The sequence below is a fragment of the Myxocyprinus asiaticus genome, chromosome 37 (genome assembly GCF_019703515.2).
Source record: "Myxocyprinus asiaticus isolate MX2 ecotype Aquarium Trade chromosome 37, UBuf_Myxa_2, whole genome shotgun sequence".
NCBI lineage: Eukaryota > Metazoa > Chordata > Actinopteri > Cypriniformes > Catostomidae > Myxocyprinus > Myxocyprinus asiaticus.
In genome coordinates, this window is record NC_059380.1 from 6749357 (window position 1) to 6772790 (window position 23434).

Below are 23434 nucleotides of genomic sequence, written 5' to 3' on the forward strand. Positions count from 1 at the left end.
GTAGACAGACAGAAGGAAACACATAAAAATCCATGAACCTAAGTTCCATGTTCCAAAACATTTCTAATTATTTGAATGTAAATTAAGTAATGGTCTAATTAAGCAGCATTTACAGTAACTACATAATGTAATGTTTGCTCATTCTCATTCCAGTGATGATCACGAAAGATGATGTAAAACGTTATCATGTCATTTTAAATACATCTACGAAGTAAATCATCAAAAGGCACCACGATTGTAGTTTCTGTTGTGTATAGATATGGTGCAACATTAGTCAGTAGGCTTGTGTTACTGAAATTGCTTTTCCATGTTATCTATTCTTTGTATACTTGGAGAGACTTCATATTTCCATTATATATACAATACACAGCCAATAAATAAATAATGAAATGCTTCACTTTTTTATTGTCCATTCTTGCACACAGAAGTAGTTAAGGCATTTCATAGTGTCACATTGAAGCATATAGATGAAGAACAACTAGATTTCTTGCAGGGAGAATATGAAAGAACAATAAATTAAGAAAAAAAAACATTATTGCTATGATAAACAAGAGCAGTACAAAGAGAATAATATTAAATATGGAACTAATACAGTAAACCAAATTCATCCACTTATTTTACTTTCTAGTAACTATGTGTTACAATATAAACTTCACTTTTCTGGAATATATTAAAAGCAAAACACTTTTGGCAATTAATTAAAAAAGACATTACTATGGCAACACTACTATGATGATTTAGTACTACTCTGTAGGATTCTGAATGACAATCAGGAAATAGTCCTTGTCTGCAGAGAGAACAGAATTAAATCAATTTAAATAAAATGTAAGATTATTATAATTCATATTAAGTAAAATTTCAAGTCAAGTCAAATTTATTTGTATTGCGCTTTTCACAACAAGCATTGTTTCAAAGCAGCTTTTCACATAATTATGGTATAACAGAAAATGAATAAATATAATACCAATATTAGTTATTTATGTTTAGAGCTATTAGAGGTTACAATTAGCAAACTAAGTAAGTGTTGTGGGTCAATGGTTAAACAAAATGATTTTGTAGGAACTATAAGTTTTAGTGTTGAAGTCATCCCAAATTAACTGAGGATATACACGTAGATAATAAGCTTTTGTTAGTGGTTAATTCATTTTCTATGTAGTTCTTTTTTCTTTAAGAGAGTGTTGTCCCTCCTTTGACCAAGTTGATATAGGTATCATTCAGTGAGGAACACCGCAGTCTGGCTAGAAGCTTATGGAAGGTAATTTTGGCTAATATTAGATAAATATTAAATGTGTAAAAGAGATAGCTCACCCAAAAAAATATTTATCTCATCATTTACTTACCCTCATGTAACATCCTTACAATGAAAGTCAGATTTATAGTGAATCAGGACTTAAATTTGTTTCTCATCCAAAGCTATCATATCACTTCAGAAGACACGGATTAAACCACTTGAGTTTTATGGATTACTTTCATGCTGCCTTTGTTTCCTTTTTGGCGCTTAAAAGTTTTGGTCCCTACTGACTTACATTGTATAGACAAAAACACATCATACATCCTTAAAAATATATTTGTTTATATTCAGCAGAAGAAAAAAAATGTAATACGAGTTTGAGACGGCATGAGGCTGACTAAATGATGAGAGAATTATAATTCTCTTGGCAGGTATCAGACTTAGAAATAAGAATACCTGTCTTATCCTGCTGTACAACAAGAGAACACTAATAATTTACTAATTTCAAGACGAACACTGTAAATAATCAAACACTGTCAGCTAAAAACTAAACACTATCTTCACATTTATGGATGTATTATAGTCACAGTAATGCAGTTATATGAGCTATTTGTTGTGACATCACCACTAACCTAATAGTTAGCTGGATATGAGCATTATATGATCATAAGTTCACTTCTGTTTACCTGGAGCAATCATGATCTCATTCTTCTTTGAGCGAACCCTGAGAAAAGTGAGGTCATTCTGAGGGTCAATGTCTCTCACCATGCTCCGTGCCTTCATTAGCAGCTGCTGGATATTGGCAGCATATTGTACAGTGCTCAAGTTATCAAGGGTGCTTTTGATAGGGATGCCTATTGAAAGAGAGAGCAAAAGAAAAACCCAGAGGGAAAAAAGAAGAATAAGACAGTCTTTTTTTTTCTTTCTCTAGCTTCCACTTAAATACTAAAAATATGGAATAAGAGTGTCAGGGTTCTGACAGCAATGAAAAAATTTCAGAGGCTACCCAAGATAAATTTTAGGCTGCTGAAGCAACTGTAATGATATTCATAGCACTGTAAATGTACAGGCAAGTACATAAAAGGATTATGGCCTCCAAGACTTATGAACTAAACATCTGGGTTACAGTGAGACACTTACAATAAAAGTCAATGGGGCCAATCCGTAAACGTTGAAATACTCACTGATTCAAAAGTAGCCACAAGACGTAAACAATATGTGTGTAAACATGATTTTTAGTGTGATAAAATCGCTTAATATAACCGTTTCTGAGTAATGTTATATCCATTACAAAAAAGCTAGAGTTCTGGCAAACGAGCCGCAAACTTGCCATTCATTATGTTCACATGCAAATGAGCTTGTGATTCGCCGCAAATGTTTGCCTGAAGTTTGCAGCTCTTCACCAGTAGTGATGAACCTGCAGCAAACCTTTGGCAACAATTGACAATTTGCCACATGTTTGCCGCAAAGCTCATTTGCATGTGAATCTGTGATTTTTGTAAGGCTATCCAATTTTACAACTTCGTTGCCATGACAATGCAAACCTGTAACCCTGCTCCTGGAGTGCCACTGACCTGCAGGGTTTGGCTGCAACCCTAATCAAACACACCTGCCCTTAATTTTTCAAGCAATCCTGGTGACCTTAATTAGTTTGCTCAAGTTTGTTTGGATAGGGTTGGAGCTAAACTCTGCTGGACAGTGGCACTCCAGGAGCAGGGTTCCCCCTAAAATGACTGTAAAATCGACAACTTTCCTCTTGTGTAATCAATGTTCTGTTTGTATGATGATATTAGGAAATAAACTGGCCTTGTTTGCTTTCAGATATTCATACTTAATGCATTAAGAGCCTGATGAAAACAAAAACAATCTATTATGGAGTAGAAAACAAACTTTTCACAGTCCCAACTCAGTAAAGTGGTCTACTCACCTTAAAGTAAAAAAAATAATAATAATAATAATAATAATAATACAAAGGGTTTCAGATGCTTAGATAATGAAGAGTAACTCATATCCAGTGTAAATCTGATATGCAATTAAGTAATTATGTTATATATGAATTAATTGTATTTGACCATCTTCAAGCATGATTTTGACTGCATTCTTCAATCACCGCCAAAGACCAATTGACCAAGAAAAGAACCCTGAATGTCAGCTACCTTCTGCATTAACAATGATGATTCCTTGCACTCCTTTCTGGCTCTGGATTCTCTTAAGTGTCTCCTCAACCTCTGCCTGCAAAATAAACACAAAAGTGATTAAATCAGAAAAATACACAATAAAAAAACTGTGGGTGTAACTGTTTGTCACCGATCAAGAATCAGCATGCACCTCTTTCTTTCTGCATCGGAGCTCTTTGAAATCCCTACTGATATTTGTCTGCTGACAAAGGATCATATTTTTTTGCATTTGTTTATTATTTGTATTCTATGCCGCAGCTGGAGAGAGCTAACTGTAGGCCAAGTCTCATACATGACAACGCCCTGCACAGTCAATGTCAGCTCACAAAACCGCGAAACTGACAAGAAAACAAACATGAGATTTCAATTAAACACACGCATTAGTCTGTTCAAGTGACACAGATGAAAAGATTAAATATACTTGCCATCGTACAAAAAAGTCGGTGTTTTCGTTGCTATGGAAGATTCAGCAAGCGGCGAAAGAAGAAGCTGTTGTGTTGATGTAAGGACTTTTAGCATTTACTGCCATCTGCTGGATTGGAGGAAAAACAAGCGCAATTCTTCTTCTTCTTCTTCTTTTATTTTAATGGCGGACTGGTGTCACGAGCATATGCCATCACCTATTGTTCAGTTTAATGCATCGTATTCCATGCCTTTCTCTTAATCCCTTAAATAAATAAATAAATAAATAAATAAATAAACTCGTTTACCTCAAGTCTAGATCCACTAGGACCCAGGTGTCAGCTGGCGCTGCATGTTCAGCTCCTCCAGCTTCCACACTGAGTTCTTCTGGATCCAGACTGACACATTACAACACAAATCTGTTCTTTGATATATTTAAATTCTATCACTCAAACCTGTAATGTACGTGTATTGTATTAAAACCCTGTATCCCAACCTATCTCTATTAACCTCTGTTCCTAATAGATACTCCCAACTCCCTATCTTTATATCCATTATTGTTTAAATATTGTATTAATTCCCTTCTCTCCTGTATATACCTTCTACAATCAAATATGACATGCTCTACAGTTTTTTCCCTCTACAATATTCGCATAAATCATTTCCTTGGATTCCTATTAAAGCCAATGAAGAGTTCAATCCTGTATGACCAAGACTTAATCTAGTTATTATAACCTCTTCCTTCCTGTTTCTGCCACAAATATTTTTATTCATTTCTACCTGTTTTTTTTAATTTTATATAAATGCCTTCCCTTCTTGTCCTTATCCCATATTTCTTGCTACTCTTTCTTAATATTTTTCTTAATAATAGATTTTATTTCCCCCTTACCTAGTGGTACTCTAATATCCTCGTCATTTATTTTTAAAGCCTTCTTCGCTAACTCATCAGCAGCTTCATTTCCAAGAATCCCTTTATGTGCTGGTACCCAACAGAATCTGACTGACCCTTCTTTCCTTTGAATACAATACAAGAGCATGGATATTTCATTTATCAAATCTTCTCTGGATGATCTTCGGGTAGCTAATGATGTTAATACTGACGCTGAATCAGAACATATAACTACTCTGTCAGGTCTTATTTCCTCTGCCCATGTTAAACCTATTATGATGGCAGTTATCTCTACAGAATATATAGATAAATTAGCTGTTAATCTTTTTGACATTTCTACACTTACTACTGGAATATACACTCCTATTCCTGTAATTCCTGTGGTTGGAGCTTTTGATCCATCTGTATATATTTGTAGACTTTCATAAAATTTTCCCTGAACATGCTTTTTTACATTAGATGTTGTCATGCCCATTTCCTCCCAATCCCTTATCTTTTCTAACATCTCCAGATCAATTTCGACCTCAGGAAAAGTCCATGCCGGTACCTCTCCCCATACAGGTGACATATTACACTCAGTCTCTGCAATCTGATATTTTTCTGTTAAGGGGCTTATGCTCCATCCAAATCCCCTTTCTTTTTTGTTTATAGATTCCCAGCAGTTATTTAATACCTCAGTAGCAATGTGATTTCCAACATAACTCTTCATATATTTCCAGTATATCAGTGATAATTTTACTCTACGCAAATTCAGTGGCACTTCATTTGCCTCAAGCAGTAGAGCATTAAGTGGTGTTGATTTTACTGCTCCTGAGCATATCCTAAGAGCTCTATACTGTATTATATCCAATCACTTTAATAATGTTATTGATGCGGCACCATATATCATTCAGCCATAATCCAACACAGATCTAATCATAGCTTGATATATCATCAACAATCCTATTCTTTCTGCTCCCCACTCTTTGCCAGCTATTGCCCTCATCACATTTAAGGAGTTTCTACATTTATTATCAATTTCATCTATATGTTTTTTCCATGTATATCTGCTATCAAACCAGACACCTAGATATTTAAATGTTTGTACTCGTTCTAAAGCTTTATCATATAATATTAATTCATAATGTTCTGGGATTTCTCTTTTGCGAGAATAGAACATACAACATGATTTACTTGTTGACATTTTAAACCTCCAGTCTATAGTCCACTCTTCCACCTTTTTAATGGCTGCCTGCATGCAAGAGATGACCTGCGAGATGTTTCGACCCCTCTTCCATATGGCGCCATCATCTGCATATAATGCACATCGTATACCAGGGCCTACGTTTCCAAATATATCATTAATCATAACATTAAAAAGTAGAGGACTGATTACACTTCCCTGTGGTATACCATTTACTGCATTCAAAACAGATGACTGGCTTGAACCCACCTTAACTACAAATGTTCTTTCAAATAAAAATCGTAACAACCAATTATACATTCTACCTGCTATTCCCATTCTATCAGCTTTTATTAGCAATCCTTCTCTCCATACCATATCATATGCCTTTTCAATATCAAAATATATACCACAGCCATGATTTCTTTCATACTCATTGTTTTTTCTATATCATTACTTATTTTTACTAAAGCATCTATTGTCGATCTTCCACTCCTGAAACCACATTGATATTTACTATATTTCCCTTTCTTTTCTAGATCATAAGACAAATGTTTTACTATAATTTTTTCCATTAATTTACATAAGTTTGAGGTTAACGCTATTGGACGATAACTTCCAGGTAAATTTGGAACTTTCCTTGGCTTTACAATCGGTATTACTACTGCCTGTTTCTATGTTTTTGGAATTACTCCTTCTTTCCAGATCTTATTATTCAATTTAAGTTTCAAATGTAATGTCTTATCTGATAAATGCTTGAACATTATATAACTTAAATTATCCTGTCCAGGTGCAGTATTATCACGGCTTTGCAAAGAAACTCTTAATTCTGTAATTGTGAATTCCATATCTAAACAGCAGTCACTATTATTTTTCTTCCTCATAATATCCTGATTTCTTTCTAACATAGTTCTTCTACTTTGTTCATATTTTCCTCCCAATTCTATATTATGAGATCTTTCTAATGCTTTTCCAAATAAATTTTCTTTTTCTATATCTGATATTGCAACTACATCATTTTCTACTAAAACTGGTATTTGAAATGTCTTTTTACCTTTTCCACTCATACTTCGTACCATTTTCCAGATTTTAATCATAGGTGTATCTTTTCCTATTGTTGAACAGAAATTTCTCCAACATACTTTTTTAGCATTCTTTATAATTCTTCTTGCATTTGCTCTAGCTCTCTTGTATTTCAAAAGATTAGTCATATTCATGTTTTTCCTTAGTTGTTTGAATATATTGTTTATTTTCTTAATTGCTCTATTACACTCTTCTGTCCACCATGGTATATTCTTCATTTTCTGACCTGCTTTCCTTTGAGGGATATATAATATTGCTGCTTCTAATATCTTATTAGAAAGAGATCCACAAAACATTTCTACTGATTCTTCATTTACTAGATTTATATTTCTCTCACAATAATTTTTAAAAGATTTCCAGTCTACTTTTCCATATAACCATTTTCTTTGCAGATAATAATCTATTTTATATCTGTTAACTCTTATTGTGCCAATTATTGGAAAGATCACATACCATTCACACATCTCTGCCATCTCATTTGAAATCATTGTTAGATCTATACTTGATGTAGTATTCCCTGTTATATTGTATCTAGTGCCTTCTCCTGTATTTAAACATACCAGTGATCTATCATCCATAAACTGTTCCACTCTTTCCCCATTACAATCTATCTTTGTACTACCCCATAGCCAATTATGTGCATTGAAATCTCCACAACATAGTTCCCTTTTCCCTGTATTTCCACCAACCTTTTCAAGTAACTCTTGTGAAATTTTATCACATGGATTGTAAAAGTTAAAAATCACAATTGATCCCTCTTGGTAGATACCAACACATTCTATTTCTTTGACATCTGTAAGTGTTCTTTATGCTATTCCCTCTTGAATAAATGTCACTACCCCTCCACCTTGTGCTCCCTTTCTATCCTTCCAGACAGAATTATATCCAAATATTTTAAATTGCAGATTTGGTTTGAGCCATGATTCTTGTACACATATTATTCTTGTTTTTTGTTTTAATTCCATTATAAATTTCTTAAATTCTTGTCCATTTGCTGTGAGACTTCTTGCATTCCATTGTAGAACACTTATTACCATCAGGCTAATCAGACAATTGAGAAGCATCATGAATTGATGATCGAGAAAGAACATCATATATCATTTGAACTGATATTCCTGAAATCCCCAAGAATTCTGATGCTGCTTCCAGGATTACTTTTATTTTAGCTGATCTGCTTGTCATATAGCAGTAACATTGATAATCTTGATAATGGAAAACCAAAAAATTCTCCTTTGTCATTATTAATTAGTTTAAGCGCAATTCTAACCTCAAAGAACTAGTTTTGTTCGTAGATCTCTCATGTTTTAAAGGTTCACTCATTAAAAAAAGTTTTACACTTAAAGAAATTAATTGTAATTCTGAAACATATGTATAAAATCATGAGCACTCACATGAGATGGAGACTCCAGTCATATGAGTAGCTTTTGCTGAACACGTTGCCTTGAGCTGAACACGTTCAAAACAGTGGAGATGATAGTGGACTATCATCTCCCCCCTCACCATCCTGAACAGCACTGTGGCAGGAGTGGAGTCATTCAGGTTCCTGGACTCTACCATCTCTCAGGACCTGAAGTGGGACACCCGCATAGGCTCCATTGTGAAGAAGGCTCAGCAGAGGTTGTACTTCCTTCACCAGCTGAGGGAGTTCAACCTGCCACAGGAGCTGCTGATACAGTTCTACTCAGCCGTCAATGCGTCTGTCCTGTGTACATCTATAACTGTCTGGTTTGGTTCAGCCACCAAATCAGACAGAAGGAAACTACAACGGACAGTCAGGACTGCTGAGAGGATCATTGGTGCCCCCCTGCCCACCCTCCATGACCTGTACATCACCAGAGTGAGGAAACGTGCAGGTAGAATCACTCAGGACCCCACACACCCTGCTCACTCCCTTTTTGAACTGTTGCCCTCTGGCCGGTGCTACAGAGCACTTGAGCGCAAGCACAAGAACAGTTTTTACCTTCAGGCCATTTACCAGATGAACAATGAATCTGCCTTCAGGACTCCCATAATGCAATAATGTATAAATTTGTCATGTACATATGTAAATTCACTCAAATTTAATTAAATAACTGTACATAACCCTACCTTACACATACATTACAACTTGCACATGTACATACGCCATTCTATGTTATATGTCATATTATTTGTGTCTATTTATACTCTTACCATGTTTCATATTCCGTGTCTCACTGTAATGTTCTGTGTGCACTTGCTTGTTTCTCCTATCATCCCAAAAAAATAATAATACAAAAAATAAAAATAAAATCCTTGTGTGCATGAGCACACTTGGCATTAAAGCTCATTCTGGTTTTGATTCTGATTCTTCTTTTAAAAGCTTTTTTATTTTACATGGAGAGGGTCCCCTCATGGGGCATGTTAGAATCACATGACCAGCCAAATACTGCTGGCTTAACCCTAAAAAGATTGTGAGTTGATGCCAGACTTTATATACAAAGTCGCATATCTTGAGTATTTGCATGGACACCCATTTTATATTGAATGATGATGCATCCACGCCACTAGGTATCACTGTAAGTCCAAGATTAAACAAACAATAAAAGTCACTGAGTGCACCTTTAACCAGAGATTCTTTTAATTATAGAACCTCTGCGGGTCTATCATAGCAGAGAGCGTAACGGGCAACTAGAGTGTTACGACAGTTAAGTCACCATTTGCGGATACCTTACAAATGTATGGGGGAGCCATAAACTGACACCTACCTGTCGCAAAATTGCCCGTGTCTCCTCTTATAAAACAGCAATTTTATTGTAGTAAACTCCACACATAGTTCATTCCAAAATTATTGTTTAAAGTAAAACATGTGGTCAGTTAATTAAGTGATGTTTCCTCACAAAAGCAGTTATTCAGCACACTGAAGCATCTCCTCCATAGACATCCATTCAAAAAGAACGGCCTCTTGTCTCCTCGGCAGTGTACCTCCCATAGAATGTGTATGCTGCGTTGTGCTATTTTATGCTAAGCTTGTAGGTTTACCTTAGAACGGCCCTGCTTTAACACATTGCTACCAAGGAGCTCTAAAATAGATTGCTACATTGGTTGACACATTTTAAATAATATTCCGGATTAAATACAAGTTAAGCTCAATCGACAGCATTTAATGTTAATTACCACAAAAAATTAATTAGAATCCTTTCTCCTTAAAAAAATAAATAAATAAATATGGGTTACAGTAAGGCACTTACAGTACAATAGAAGTGGAATTTTATATTATAAATATAAAATTATAAGCTGCACATTTCTGCCTTAAACACTCTAAAGACTGGCCCTATTCACTCCATTGTAAGTGCCTCACTGTAACCTCGATTTTTGCCTCATTTTCTCTCTCTCTTTTTTTTTTTTTTTAAGAAAGAGACTAGTCAATATATATATATATATATATATATATATATATATATATATATATATATATATATATATATATATATTTTTTTTTTTTTTTTTATTTATTTATTTATTTTTTTTTTTGTCACAGTCAGCATTATGACACAGATGCTGTCGACTGAGCTTAACTTGTATTGAATCCGGAACATTGCTTAAAGTCATTTAAGCCATATTATTAAATACCAGACTAAATTTGTTGAGTGTATTTGTTATGTCCTACCCCAGTAGACTATCTGGGTAAGTTGTAATACTAGTAATTTGAAAAAATAGTGGGGAAGAAGCAAACAAATTGTTCACACTATACAATATCTATCTGTAACAGCTAAAATAAGAACAGCATATAAGAACAAGAATGGAATGAATATGTATGTGAAGGCCTTTGTTTTTGCTACATTTAAATAGTATGATATGGTGTCAGTATTTTTTCCCAGTATGCACAATTTCTGTATTTGTACAGTTAAAAAATAAAATATATAAAATAAAAAAACACTTTTGGCTAGTTTTTACAGTATACCGTATACATTACATTTTCAAACCAGAAGATTTTTGTGGTTTTGAAACTACACATGACATAAGATGGTACAGTTCCATGATGAGAGTAGAGAGACCTGAGCAGACACACTGTGGGTTTATGAGTTAAGTTACTTCCCTTCCAAACTTTGCCTCAGGTTTTCCATTTAATGACTGCTGCTAGGTCAGCTTTACCCTTGTATCTTACACATGGAAACTTTGAGTCGTTCCATATGTGCAGTTACATGAAGCTTTAAGTGCAGGGGGTGCTTCACATTTGGTGGAAACATAAAGCAAACATCTCAGCTGAAGGAGAAACAACTTAGCAAAACTCAAATTTGACTATGGTTGATGCCATATGTCACATGCATTTCAAACCTGGCAATATGACCTGAAAATACAGTTAACATTGGTTTACTCTGTATTAATAATTTATCTGTATTACCAAAGATGTTACGCAGTCTTTGCAGTCTGTGACCGAGTCTCGGTGGAACCACAATGTACAAGCTTGTCATTTCCTTTTTACCCATGCAAGCATGCTAATAATACACCTTCCCAATCAGAGTTATAAGAATCTATCAAGCTAGAACGGCATACCTTGGCCTCAAGTACATTCCAACAATCTACATCCAAAGCATCCATAACTACTATCAAACATAAACCCTATGTAAATGTGAACAAATGTAAATGTAAAGATCATGCCTACAGCTATTGTGCATAATGTGGTAGGTTCACGTGAGTATTCAAATGTTTTTTCAATGCACAGAGTCTGCAAGGCATCCACTCTTTTATAACATTCAAGTATTATACATGAAACAGAGACTCATTAGTGACACTCTTGAGGTGTAAAATCTGGATATCTATGAGCAGAGCCATTTTCCCCCATGAGAAAAAACCTTTTAGAGGCGTGCTTTGTCTAGGGTTTCTCTTACGCCAGCAAATTCAGTGTCTGGCACTTTCTGGTCATCTTCACCATTTTCTCATCATGTAATAAATACTTTAACTTTACATTCAGAGACAGTGACTGGTATCTCAGATTCACTCATAAATAACATGAAAATAGTATTCTATGTTAATACCTGTTTTCTGCAGATCCTAACTGTACCATAACTGGCAAAACAAAGGCCAAACTGCAATGTTATCCCTTCATCTTTTTGCACAAAACAAAAATCAACAAAAAACAAGAGCTTGCACACTTATTTTAAGAGATGGGCTCCCTTTGAAATTGTGGGTAAATCTCTGCCTGTTCTCTGTCTCTGTGGTGTAACTGGACACCAGCTATTGCCCAACAGGGGCTGCTGATTCTTGCCCATGACTGCTGACAGGGTGAGGAAATATGATCCTGTGGCTATAACACCCCAAAAGTATGTTTATTAAAAAGCTTTTGAAAACAGCTCAAAATTTCCCTTCTTATTGTCTTTCCAAGCTAAAAAGAATCAACATCCCAAGATTTATGCTTACGCTCATTTTGTTTGCCATTGTGTGCCAGAAAGACCAAGTTAAAAAACAAGTTAAGCTCAATCAATCACATTTCTGGCATAATGTTGATTACCAAAAAAAAAAAAAATTCATTTTGAGACATCCTTCCTTTTCTAAAACAGTTACAGTAAAGCTCTTACGGTGGAAGTGAATGGGGCTTAAAGGCACCATTTTATAAAAGCATTTAACATTAACTTTTCTGTTTTTCTTAATTTTTGTGGTAATCAACATGATGCTACAAAATATCTAGGACTATTCATTTTTTTTTTTTCATGTTAATGGTGGTTTTCTATACAGCTGCTTATGTTAACACATGATCATGTTTTGCTCTCTTAGTCCTACTACGTGGACTTCTCAGATTAGATGGTGCTTCAGTTTGCAGCTGCTTATCTCATTGTCCTTCAGTGTTAAAACCAAAGTTGTTGCATCACCAGAGATTATTGACAGAGTTGAACTAATCTATCTAGATATACAGTACTATTTGTCTCAATCGATTTTACACATTTCTCCAAACTCATAACACTGCTCTCAAAACAATTAACTCAACCATCTGAACCCTTTGTAATTGTCCTAAACAAATTTTTCTTGATTTTCATCATTTTCTCAAAAGACTACACACAAATTTCTCTAATACAAGATTCATGATTTCAAAACAGTTAACAGACAACTAAATTAAAGTCATATTCTCAAATGCACATGCCAGTTTGTCAAATCCCTTTATATGTGTAGCAGAACCCACAGCTCTTGTTCCATCACTGACATCACCTGTGCCTCTGCTAATTAGGTTGATGCAAAGGCAATATAAGCACACCCCAAGTAGTTGCCTGGGTGCGTTGCTGGTGGCTGGTACCACTCAGTCACTCTTGGCATTCCCCCAGTGGGGGCTATTGGTGTCGTGCAGCCTGGGATTTCATTTGTTTTTTACCTTTGCAGTGATTTGAGGTATGTGTGTATGCAGGGCCGTAGCTGGTGGGGTGAAAGGTGGTAATGATTCTAGAGGTCCACAGGTCCAAAGGGGCCACAAAAAATTCTAAACTGTATTTTTTAATGGCCCTGTGTGTGTGCATGTGAATTGTGCTGTGAATTCGTAAAACCCATGTCCATAACTTTAGCTTGTGTTTTGCAGCTGGAGTTGCACAACCGCGTTCAATAATATATACAGCTAATTTGCCTGTGTGGTTCCTGCACTGTGTGTAGGTCTGAGGGGTGGGTCTGTCTGACCATCTCCGGTATGGAGTGGTGTGAGTGCCCACAAGGAAATGTAAACCCAGGCTGCGCTGCTGTTTTGTCTGTCTTGATTCATATTTTATTTTTTGGTGAATTTAGTTTAACTATAATCGTTAGTTGGTAATCTTGGTATATGTGGACCTTTTGGCTCATTTGAGAATTGTTTTGTTGAGTCACTGATGGTGATATCAAAACATTCCTCGTATCGCTGTCATTTAACTTTGATCTGTTTTAATATTTATCTATTTACAGTGCTGAGGGTTTGCCCAGGGAGGCTGGTCCAGGCGTGTTTTTGCTGTCTCACTGTCTGCTGAGATGGTTGCATTCAAGTACAGGTTTATCACAGTGTGTATGTGGGTATAGTGAATTCTTTTTAGTCAATTATTCTCTCGGAGCAGTTTGCCTCTCTGAAGGACAGCTCCAGCTCTTTGTGTGTTGTTTTTTTTTTTTTTTTTTTTTTTTTTTTTTTATTCTGCTCAAATGTCTAGGTAATTGAAAGGAAATGGGGTGTGTGTGTGTGTGTGTGTGTTAAATGTATGAAAACGTCTCAGTCTTCATTGGGTAGAATGAACTTGTGTTCTTTCTGAGTGCAAGTGGTTCCCTCTTAGTTAAGTTTAAGGCCTTGAGTGAGAGTCCCAAGGTGGTGTAGTTGGCTACATCCAAACATTTTTGATTACCCCTCCCTTTCAACCTCTACTCTACTTTGCCACATGTATATCTGCTTTGTTAATAATGCACACAGCAAAGAAAATGCAATTTACTAAGTTTTTCCACAGAACTATCATGAATTTGCTATCTACAAAAGGGGCCAAATATGAAGATTCATATAAACAAAGAGGAGGTGCAAACAGAGGTGTGGGTAAAGGTAAAAGTGATGAGAAAAAGGAAAGGTTTTCTCAACTCTTTCAGGGGTGAGCATTGAAAGAGTTGAGGAAAGACCAAATGGAGATGGTGTAATGATGGTGAGCAGAGAGAAAGAGGACTACAGTGTGGAGGAGCACAGTAAAGAAGACATAAAAGAGGCTCAAATGATCTGAGAATCCCTCTAATTGATAATGTTATGAATCACAGTCTCTGAGACACACAGAGTTTGGCCTAATGTGAGCTGATCTACAGTGACTAATTTTAACAACAAAGAAGAGGGAGAAATGGCATTGGTCTGCGTGTCAACAGTTAAAACGGACCCATTGAACAATAATTATTTGCAATACACAGCTTAATCTAAACTCATCAAAAAAAGAAACATCCTCTCACTTTCAACTGCTTTTATTTTCAGCAAACTTAACATGTGTAAATATTTGTATGAACATAAAAAGATTCAACAACTAATACATAAACTGAACAAGTTTCACAGACATTGTGACTAACAGAAATGGAATAATGTGTCCCTGAACAAAGGGGGGGTCAAAATCAAAAGTAACAGTCAGTATTTGGTGTGGCCACCAGCTACATTAAGTACTGCAGTGCATCTCCTCCTCATGGACTGCACCAGATTTGCCGGTTCTTGCTATGAGATGTTACCCCACTCTTCTACCAAGGCACTTGCAAGTTCCCAGACATTTCTGGGGGGACTGGCCCTAGCCCTCACCCTCTGATCCAACAGGTCCCAGATGTGCTCAATGGGATTGATATCTGGGCTCTTCGCTGGTCATGGCAGAACACTGACATTCCGGTCTTGCAGGAAATCACACACAGAACGAGCAGTATGGCTGGTGGCATTGTCATGCTGGAGGGTCATGTCAGGATGAACCTGCAGGAAGGGTACCACATGAGAGAGGAGGATGTCTTCCCTGTAACGCACAGCAGTGAGATTGCCTGCAATGACAACAAGCTCAGTCCGATGATGCTGTGACACACCGCCCCAGACCATGACGGACCCTCCAAATCAATCCCGCTCCAGAGTACAAGCCTCGGTGTAACGCTCATTCCTTCAATGATAAACGCGAGTCCGACCATCACCCCTGGTGAGACAAAACCGTGACTCATCAGTGAAGAGCACTTTTTGCCAGTCCTGTCTGGTCCAGCGAAGGTGGGTTTGTGCCCATAGGTGAAGTTGTTGCCAGTGATGTCTGGTACGGACCTGCCTTACAACAGGCCTACAAGCCCTCAGTCCAGCCTCTCTCAGCCTATTGCGGACAGTCTGAGCACTGATGGAGGGATTGTGCGTTCCTGGTGTAACTTGGACAGTTGTTGTTGCCATCCTGTGCCTGTCCCGCAGGTGTGATTCGGATGTATCAGTCCTGTGCAGGTGTTGTTACATGTGGTCTGCCACTGCAAGGACGATCAGCTGTCCTTCCTGTCTCCCCGTAGCGCTGTCTTAGGCGTCTCACAGTACGGACATTGCAATTTATTGCCCTGGCCACATCTGCAGTCCTCATGCCTCCATGCAGCATGCCTAAGGCAAGTTCACACAGATAAGCAGGGACCCTGGGCATCTTTCTTTTGGTGTTTTTCAGAGTCAGTAGAAAGGTCTCTTTAGTGTCCTAAGTTTTTATAACGGTGACCTTAATTGCCTATCGTCTGTAAGCTGTTAGTGTCTTAAAGACCATTCCACAGGTGCATGTTCATTAATTGTTTATGGTTTATTGAACAAGCATGGAAAACATTGTTTAAACCCTTTACAATAAAGATCTGTAAAGTTTTTTGGATTTTTAGAAAATATCTTTAAAATGCAGTGTCCTGAAAAAGGGACGTTTCTTTTTTGCTGAGTTATGTATATGTTTGGCAAATTATATTAACATGTACATTATATATACAGAACTTTAATTGCACAATTAAATTATAGAGTCAATAAATAAATAAAATTCCAGAAAACTTAGAGATTGTTGCTTGTGCTATTACACATAATTCCTAATTCCCCTCCTAGTTTTCATTGATGCAAAATCATCAATGACTTTGTCAAATCTGCCCAGCAATCACATGGTTGATATTTATTTTCTCAAGACCACTAAGTCGATCCTGTGTTTGTTCAGAATGTAAGATTGCATTATGAACATCTATAATCCTAAAACTTTAGAGCATTTTAGGCTGAGTAGCCTGTCAGGAACAACTCGGGGCACCTTTCCCCCTTCACGTGCCAGAGGCAGGATGGCACAATTTGAGGCACCATTTCTCCCATCACAATCTTGCGAGCTCTGTGCAGGGGTGATCGATCAGGTAGGCTACCCTGTATGTCATGCCACCCCAAAGCGTTGCCGCCCTAGGTGCCTGCCTATATCGCCTATGCCAGGATCCGCTACTGATAGTTTTGATGTATTTAGTTTACTGTAACTAGTTATGTGTGTTGACATGAAGTCCTATGATTATTTAAAGTAAATGAATAATTTGGTATTAAAAACATATAAATGTGTCAGCAACATACAGTAACAGCTACAGATGTGATGTCTTGAACATCTGTATAAACAACAAGAACAGAGTAAAAGTAAATATTGGTTGGTGATCAGTTACCTTATGACAGAAACACTTTGTTTGCCTAATGTTGTCTAAATTCAGTCCATGTTCTGAGAGTTTACATTGGATTTGTGCAAGAGTTTGACAAACTGGCTCTAACCTTTAGGATTGAAAGTCTATTAAACAACTGGATATGATTTACTTAAAATAATAGAGAAAGAAAATAATAGAGAAAAAAAACTAAGAAAATACTTACACATATATATTTGCATGGACGTTTTTAATTCAAACCATATTGTGAATTACTCCCTGCCAAGAGACCAACAACAAAAGATGTTACAGTTACAATCAGGCCCTCCTATTTCAATGCCAACCCACCAAGATTGTTTTTTTCCACTCATTATTCACTGCAATAAAGTGGTTGGCAAATGTGATCTGTTGTTCTGATATGAACAGGCCTATACAGTGAAAATGTGCAGTCACTGCTTCATCTGATGATGAGAAAAATTATGCTTTTTTACTCCTATATTTGATATGTCCTGTACCCCATGATGAAACTGTGTGTAGTCACTGCTGCCTCTGAGAGAACTGGTCACTTTTACTCTTACTTACTGTAAGTGTTAAAACGTGTTACAATTTTTTCGTTTGTGCAATTAAAGGGATAGTTCACCCAAAAATGAAAATTCTCTCATCATTTACTCACCCTCATGCCATCCCAGATGTGTATGAATTTCTTTCTTCTGCAGAACACAAATTAAGATTTTTACAAGAACATTTCAGCTCTGTAGGTCCATACAATGCAAGTGAATGGGTGCCAAAATGTTGAAGCTCCAAAATCCACATAAGGGCAACATAAAGGTACTCCAGATGACTCCAGTGGTTAAATCAATGTCTTCTGAAGTGATATGATAGGTATGGGTGAGAAACAGATAATGTTTGGGGGTCCTTGGCATTAAAATGTTTGAGAACCCTTGCCTTAAGGAGCTACCTGATCTAACCCTTAAAATTAGTTTTTTATTTTTTTTATTTTTTTGGTGCAACCTAATGAATTCAGATTGATTCAGTGATGTTTAATATTATATTTGACTTGAACCCAGTTCATTTAGATTTACAGTGTACATAATTAGGGTGAATACAGGTAAAGTGGGGCAAATGGCAAAGTGGGGTACTTAAGTTTTTGTATTTTGTATTTTTTTTAGTGTAGTAGGGATATTGTGGGTGGGGCTAAGACTTTTGACATCATATTTTAAAATAACATCAAATTACCCCAAAACTTCCCATTTTACCTGTACTCACTGTTTTCATGTACATATCAAAATTCAAGTTAAAGTGTTAGCTATATAATGTGTATAGTTATCAAATGTGACCGTCAGTGACAATCAAAGTATGCCTCATTCAAAGACAATTTGGGTTGCAAATGTACTGAAGCACTTTCAAGACTTGGAACATTGAGACAGAGAGATAGTTGCCTACTTTGAAGTTAGATCATTATAGCTATTATAAACGTTTTACTTTTTTTTTTTTTTTAACATCACTAACAGTCGCGATGTTGTTACAGTAATAACTACACGTAATAACGGGTAAATGAAAGGTTATGTAGGAGCACGCACGCACGCACGCACGCACGTACACACACACACACACACACACACACACACACACACACACACACTGTAGACGCAGGACGTAAAGCTTGACATCATTTCTCCTCAGCCCCATGCAGCAACAAGGAGGTCTGCCTGTTAGTCACACGCATCCGACCTGAGGCGGTAAGTATCCTAAACTTATCCCGCTTTTATGTGAGGCTGCATGTGAACTAATACTAATCCTTTTGTAACTTCATGAAGTATGTGGATAATAAAAGCACAGGCGGCCTCAGATATAACGGAGTTGCGGTGCCGTCACAAAGTTATGTTCTTTCATACGTTCTATTTCTTTTTATGCTACACATTTAGCTAATGGAATGAAAATGAATTCCATTTAAAGCAGTACAATTATTAGTGAAGTGATTTGTTCAGAGTGAAGCAAGATGATACAAATGTTTCAACTTCGAAGATTTCGAACTTGTGCTCGATGAAACAGTATTTGAGTGTATGATACAAACTTAACCTCTACTAAACAAACTTAAACTATACAGAATTGTGCCTTAGAGATTATTTTACTTTGTCCGGTGGTTTCAAAAGTGAGATTATTTTAACCGTTTCATCTTGACGCGAAACCATGGGCTGTCTCTTCAAAGCCTAACGAGTTGCCTACCTAGGTAGCTTTGGTGTGTGTGTGTGTGTGTGTGTGTGTGTGTGTGTGCATCAAGTTCAATCGCGCATGAGGGGCCGTTCACACCGAACGCATTTTTGCGTCCGCCTGCGCTATTTTCCCAATCGTTTGTGATTGTCTCTGTAAACATGCGCTAGACGGAGGTCTTTGAACGTTACGCTGCTTCTCGCTTTTTGTTTTCTGGAGGGCCGCGTTTTAGACGCCATGTCAGGTAAAAAATAAATAAATAAATAAAAAAGGAAGAACGCCATCTTTTAAAAGCGCATCTCGAGACATGCGTTCTGCTATACGTTGCGCTGCGTCCAGGGTGCGAATTACGCAATGACATATGGGTGGGTTGTTGTTGGGGTTTCTGATTTAATTATAAGGTTATATAGCCTACGTTAACACATGCACATGTAACATGTATTACGTTCCAAATTAAGTTTAAGAAATAACAATGAATATTTTCTCATGAACATTTGTTCATCTTGTTTTATGTTAATTTATACATACAATATTGTTGTTTTATATTTAACTGTATGAGTGTATGCAGAAATGGACATATAGGCCTACCATGATTAAAAATGGTGTAAAAATATTTTTCATTCTTAATGTTAATTAATTGTGTAATGCTAATGTAAGACACAACCTTGAGTTACCGATAGGCCTACATTTAATAAAAAATGAATCAAACAATACTTCCATGGATAGACTACCTAAATGTAAATATTATCATGCACTTTCTTAACTAGGCTACTCCTTAACTAACTTTTCTTCACTAAATAGTAAAAAACTTCCCTCTTTGTTCTCATTCTCTGGCTCTTGTTGTCTTCATTGGTGATTGAAATTTCAGTACAAAAGGAAGGATTTATTTATTTGTTGCTTATAAATCACTCCATGTTGCTATAATTCGCTATCATTATAGGGCTTAATTGAAGTTTTACTTTGTTCAAACAGTGCATTTGTGAGTAGGGTTGTTTAGGGGGGTTTCACCCCTTAGAGCACCGCCATTATCAACCGTGAATGTGTACCACTTCTGGTATAACCCACTTCCATCTATTTTAGCTGTACATGCTTCTACTTTTTTAGTTATACATGCCTCTGCATTTTTAGCTACATCTGACATGCCTCCACAAACTTTACACAACCAGCAGAGAGAAGAAAGATGCAGGGAAAATGCTGCTTGCACTTTCCTTGCACCAAAACGGCATCTTGTTTCATCTTGGTAAAATAATAAACGTATTTTACTCTCCATTCCTGTCAGAGAGCATTCTCAGTTTCTGAACGTGCATAGTAGTAAACAGACACACATATCTCGCATTTGGCATGTCTTATGAAACATTGCCTTTGGAAATAAATAAATACATCATTGGAGGTTATGCAGGTACATATGAAGGGAGGTTTACATGGAGACAAGAAAGACTGCATCGTCACGATCTCGGTAAAGAAAAAGCAGATTTTATTACCATCTCTTCAATACAGCAACACACAACAACAAGTAAATGATTTACTTTTTTACTATAAATGCTAACGTTAGAAAATTATCCGACATTGGCACATAATTCTGCTGTACATCCTGTGGTTGTGTGATAGTTTATAAGCCCAGATAAATAGCTCAAAATAAAGTGGATATTGATGCTCAAAAATGGTGTTGAGACACAGCCCGATAGTGACTAAAATCCACCAGTGGTTGAGACAACGGAAACCGTTTTATCGTGACAGTTTAGACTATCATTTATTTTCTTCTGTAGCCTAACCTTGGCACTGTGTGAGTGAACGGTTTCAGGAACAGTGTCAGATAGTTTTTATTAGTAATATCTTGGTTGAATATCCATGTCGATTCGTTTTGGGGGCATTTTGTATATTGTTGCTATGTTTGCTGTGTTCTTCCCATATAGATTATGTTGTATAGCTGGTCAAAAGATGATTTTTTTAAGGTTAATTAGTTTAATGTAGGCCAACTATAGAGATCTATCTAGGCTTGTATAACTGATTTAGTTGCTTTTTTATTGCTGTCAAAGCATGCTGTGGCTACATCAGCACTCCCACACGTGGTTACTGAAGGAACGCTGTTTATAACAAACTCAAAAGAACTTACAATTAGTTTTGTTGGTGTTACCTAATGTATTCAGATTGATTCAGTGATGTTAAATAATAATTTTGACTTAAACCAAACTAGTTAATTTAGTAGGTTTTGTAGGTTAACATTGTTTTCAGTGTCCACTCAAGAACCATTTTTTTGGGGCCTGGGTAGCTCAGTGGTAAAATACGCTGGCTACCACCCCTGGAGTTCGCTAGCTCGCTAGTTCGAATCCCAGGGTGTGCTAAGTGACTCCAGCCAGGTCTCCTAAGCAACCAAATTGGCCCGGTTGCTAGGGTGGGTAGAGTCACATGGGGTAACCTCCTCGTGGTCACTATAATGTGGTTCGTTCTCAGTGGGGCACGTGGTGAGTTTAGCGTGGTTGCCGCGGTGGGTGGCGTGAAGCCTCCACACGTGCTATGTCTCCGTGGCAACGCGCTCAATGAGCCACGCGATAAGATGCACGGGTTGACAGTCTCAGACACGGAGGCAACTGGGATTCGTCCTCCGCCACCCGGACTGAGGCGAATCACTACGCAACCACAAGGACTTAAAAGCACATTGGGAATTGGGCATTCCAAATTGGGAGAAACAGGGAAACCCCCCCCCCCCCCCCCAAAAAAAGAACCATTTTTTTGTGTGTGTGTGTGTGTGCGTGTGTGTGTGTGTGTGTGCGTGCCTATTTTTAGATTTACGCATTTCAATTTCATAACATTTAATCAAACTGAATTATGTAATTTTTAACCAAATTAAATTAATACAATTTTAACATTTTATTGTGGTAAAGATTACTTGATACAAATTACAATTTGATAGAATTTTGTTATGAAATTGTAAGGTATGAATCTTAAAATAATTTTTTTAGTGTATACAAATAGGGTGTATACAAGTAAAGTAGGACAACTGGAAAAATGGGACACTTAAAGGAATAGTTCACCCAAAAATGAAAATTCTCTCATCATTTACTCACCCTTCTTGTCATCAGATGTGTATTAATTTCTTTCTTATGCTGAACACAAACAAAGATTTTTAGAAAAATATTTCAGCTCTGTTGGTCTATACAATGCAAGTGAATGGGTGCCAACATTTTTAAGCTCCATCACATGATGGCAACATAAAAGTAATCCAGTGGTTAAATCAATATCTTCTGAAGCAATATGATAGGTGTGGATGAGAAACAGATCAATATTTAAATCCTTTTTTACTATAAATATCCTCTTTCACTGTCACACTCTTCTTGTGTTTTTGCGATTCACATTTTTTCTGCATATAGCCACCTACTGCACACTGTGTGCTGGAAGGAGAATTTATAGTTTTTGTATTTAGTATTTGTCTAATCTAGCTATTCTATTTTTAAAATTATATTGTGAATGGGGCTAAGACATTTTACATCATATTTTAAAATAATGTCAACGACAAATTACCAGAAAGCTTCCTACTAAGTTTTCCCAAAGCAAATTTAAAATAACCTGAAAAGCCTTCCTTTATGATTGTGAAATGAAGTTGTCAAAAAACTTGTAAAATTAATTTTTAAATGTATTCACTTTTTTTTATTATTTAGTTTTACTTGGGGCATTCTCTGGCATGAGTTATTAATCTATAGATTTAATATTGATTGGCCAGTGTACTAATTCATATGTAGTTACATTATGCTTGTTTGTTAAGCTCATAGTTACACAGTTAAAATATAACTGAGGAGCCCTCTTGTTTTGCATTCAAGAAGTTAAGGCTATCAGAGGGGCTGATAAGTATGCTATGTTTGGAGTGATGTTGTGGGGGAAGGGGGACTAGATTTTTTTTTTTTTTTCAGCTTTTGTCCAGAGAACCACACCACATGAAACTTGACTTCAGAGGAAACGTAAAACCCAGAAAGACCCCTGCCCTCTGCAGTCCACTCCATACCTCACTTAAAACTCTCACTGTAGTGTTAACACGGCATGGCTCTTTAACATGCCTTGAGCAATACAAGCCACTCACGCCTCTGCAAGTTAAAAAGCGTTGGCTGGTCTCCAAGTCAAATCTTTGAGAACAAAATTTCCCAACACCTCAGCAGTTTTGATCATTGTTTTGAAATGCTGATTGGTTTAATTATTAGGAATAATAATAAAAGTGTATTAACAACAGGATGGAAAAATCTCAG

At 36.6% G+C, this 23434-nt stretch overlaps 2 protein-coding genes across 4 annotated transcripts in view; one reads left to right on the forward strand and one right to left on the reverse strand.

The window, feature by feature from the left end:
• Positions 1-388: 388 nt before the first annotated feature.
• Positions 389-3935, reverse strand: dynlrb1 (dynein, light chain, roadblock-type 1). Of its 2 annotated transcripts, XM_051675298.1 has the most exons (5): positions 3834-3922; positions 3560-3746; positions 3388-3463; positions 1918-2085; positions 389-787 (listed from the first exon to the last, which is right to left on the reverse strand). In XM_051675298.1, exons 2-5 carry the CDS (start codon positions 3635-3637, stop codon positions 744-746), a joined length of 366 nt encoding a protein of 121 aa, XP_051531258.1. In that variant the 5' UTR covers positions 3638-3746; positions 3834-3922; the 3' UTR covers positions 389-743. The 2 variants fall into 2 exon arrangements, with proteins under 2 accessions (XP_051531258.1, XP_051531259.1); XM_051675299.1 differs by lacking the exon at positions 3560-3746 and having other exon boundaries at positions 3388-3459; positions 3830-3935.
• Positions 3936-18634: 14699 nt separating this feature from the next.
• The window catches only part of LOC127427602 (CMP-N-acetylneuraminate-beta-galactosamide-alpha-2,3-sialyltransferase 2-like), a 28698-nt gene continuing 23898 nt past the window's right edge, over positions 18635-23434 (forward strand). For both annotated transcript variants that reach the window (XM_051675277.1, XM_051675278.1), the window contains exon 1: positions 18635-18727. The gene's annotated coding sequence lies outside the window, so the exon portion shown is untranslated. The remainder of the gene's footprint in view (positions 18728-23434) is intronic.